This window comes from Penaeus monodon, chromosome 29, assembly GCF_015228065.2.
Source record: "Penaeus monodon isolate SGIC_2016 chromosome 29, NSTDA_Pmon_1, whole genome shotgun sequence".
NCBI lineage: Eukaryota > Metazoa > Arthropoda > Malacostraca > Decapoda > Penaeidae > Penaeus > Penaeus monodon.
The window spans coordinates 21021487-21023146 of record NC_051414.1 but is presented as its reverse complement, the minus strand read 5'-3'; the positions used below and the strand labels follow the sequence as shown (position 1 = coordinate 21023146).

At 36.9% G+C, this 1660-nt stretch overlaps 1 protein-coding gene across 1 annotated transcript in view; it reads right to left on the bottom strand.

Moving 5' to 3' along the window:
• Window positions 1-1660, bottom strand: part of LOC119591770 — a 6874-nt gene that overhangs the window by 2345 nt on the left and 2869 nt on the right. Inside the window, 3 exon segments of the mRNA XM_037940516.1 lie at window positions 681-806; window positions 927-1010; window positions 1012-1036. Of these exon segments, the coding sequence (XP_037796444.1) occupies window positions 681-806; window positions 927-1010; window positions 1012-1036 (235 nt within the window).

Here is a 1660-nt window from a genome sequence, read left to right as displayed (position 1 = left end):
CGACTAATCAATTAAGAAATAGGTTTGAAGAATTTATTTAGCAAGCATTCGAAAACAGAAAACGTGTGAGACAAAAAGAAACAATTGAAAAAATAAGGAATCAGGGAAAAAAAATAGAGTAACCAGCTCTAAAATACAGGGCTCTGGCCTTACGTAAGTCAAGGGATCTTATTGACTACTGCAAGCCGAAAAAGACACTGAAGATTTAAAAAAAAAAAAATCTATAGTTAAAAATGTGAAGAAAATGAAAAAGAAAATGTTCAAAAGCAACGCGTATCAAAAAGAAAGAAAAAGAATGCAGGTCTCTTGAAATCGCACATGAGAAGACCAGTCAAAAAAGCAGAAAGAGCAGAAATAAATACGACGATCAAAAGAGAAATGTCATCTACGTAAACATTAAAAGATCATCCCAGATAGCAACAGAGGTAATTGGAACGAAAAAAAAAAATTTGGGTGAAAATCAATTCGGAAAAAAATTGGGTGAAGATCAATATAACATCTAACAGACCCAGAAGACACTGATCCATCGCATAAATTCCTGATCTGAACCTTTTAAGACTTAACATGACCTATTGCTTTTGCCACACGGATCATAATAACGGCGATACTAGAGATAACACAACAAGAATAAACACAAAACCCTGATTTGCTGATTCAGTGAGAAGTACTGAATTTCTTACCTCTCCGACGACCACCTCGAAGAGCGCCTTGGAGGAGCACATCCTCTCATCCAGAAGGAAATTCATGACGAATTCCCGCAGTTCTTTCTTCGCGGTTACCTTCAGCATCGTTTCCAAAGGCCACTCCTGTTTGCGAGAAATCGTAATCAGACGCTCATTTAATCATGAAAAGAATTACCCGATGGTTTTAGATATACCAAAATCGTTATATTCAAAACTGACTTTGATAGATAGGAAAATGCTTACTTGTGACACTGAAACGGGAAGGAGTCTGGAGTCATCGCCGACGTTAGTGGGACTGGACTGCGTCGAAGGATCGCCAAGCAGGAAAGCAGGACACCACGATTAAGCGCCATCTATTGGGATATTTCTCATTAAAGTTCTGTGACAAATTACACTCTGGTGTGGATTTAACTCAGGCTACTAAAGAGTATTTTAGGGGCCAGTGTCTTAATTGCTTGACCATTTATCATTATAATTATTTGGCCGTCAAGTCGCCGCAATTATCGTTGTGGTCAGTCACCAAGGATGAATACTAGGAGTAATTTCCTTATTTTCCTTAAGTGTTATTTTTTAGGACTCTTGTCAGCATAGTCCGTTGTTCTCAAATATTTTTTAACACAATTACTCTATGCAGTTTTACAGTATTTCATCAACTCTGACCAAGTAAAAGTTTCAAAGCAAATCATGAGACAGCTTCTTGATCTCTAACGTAGGGTGTATCACGATTTTCTTAAATTCATATGCTCTTCTCACAACATGTAAATAGCAGGTGCCCATGTGAGTTATTTTAATACTAATAGCTACAATGTGGCGCAGAGTAAAGCCCAAATACATTTTGCGAAAAGCCTTTCCTCAGGATAATGAGATTTAGAAACCGTTTTCCCCTTCCTTAAGCATCTATCTTTATCGATTTATTTTTCTCTTTGTTCATAAGAAAACGGATATGAATGAGAATGAATAAGTACACACACACAATA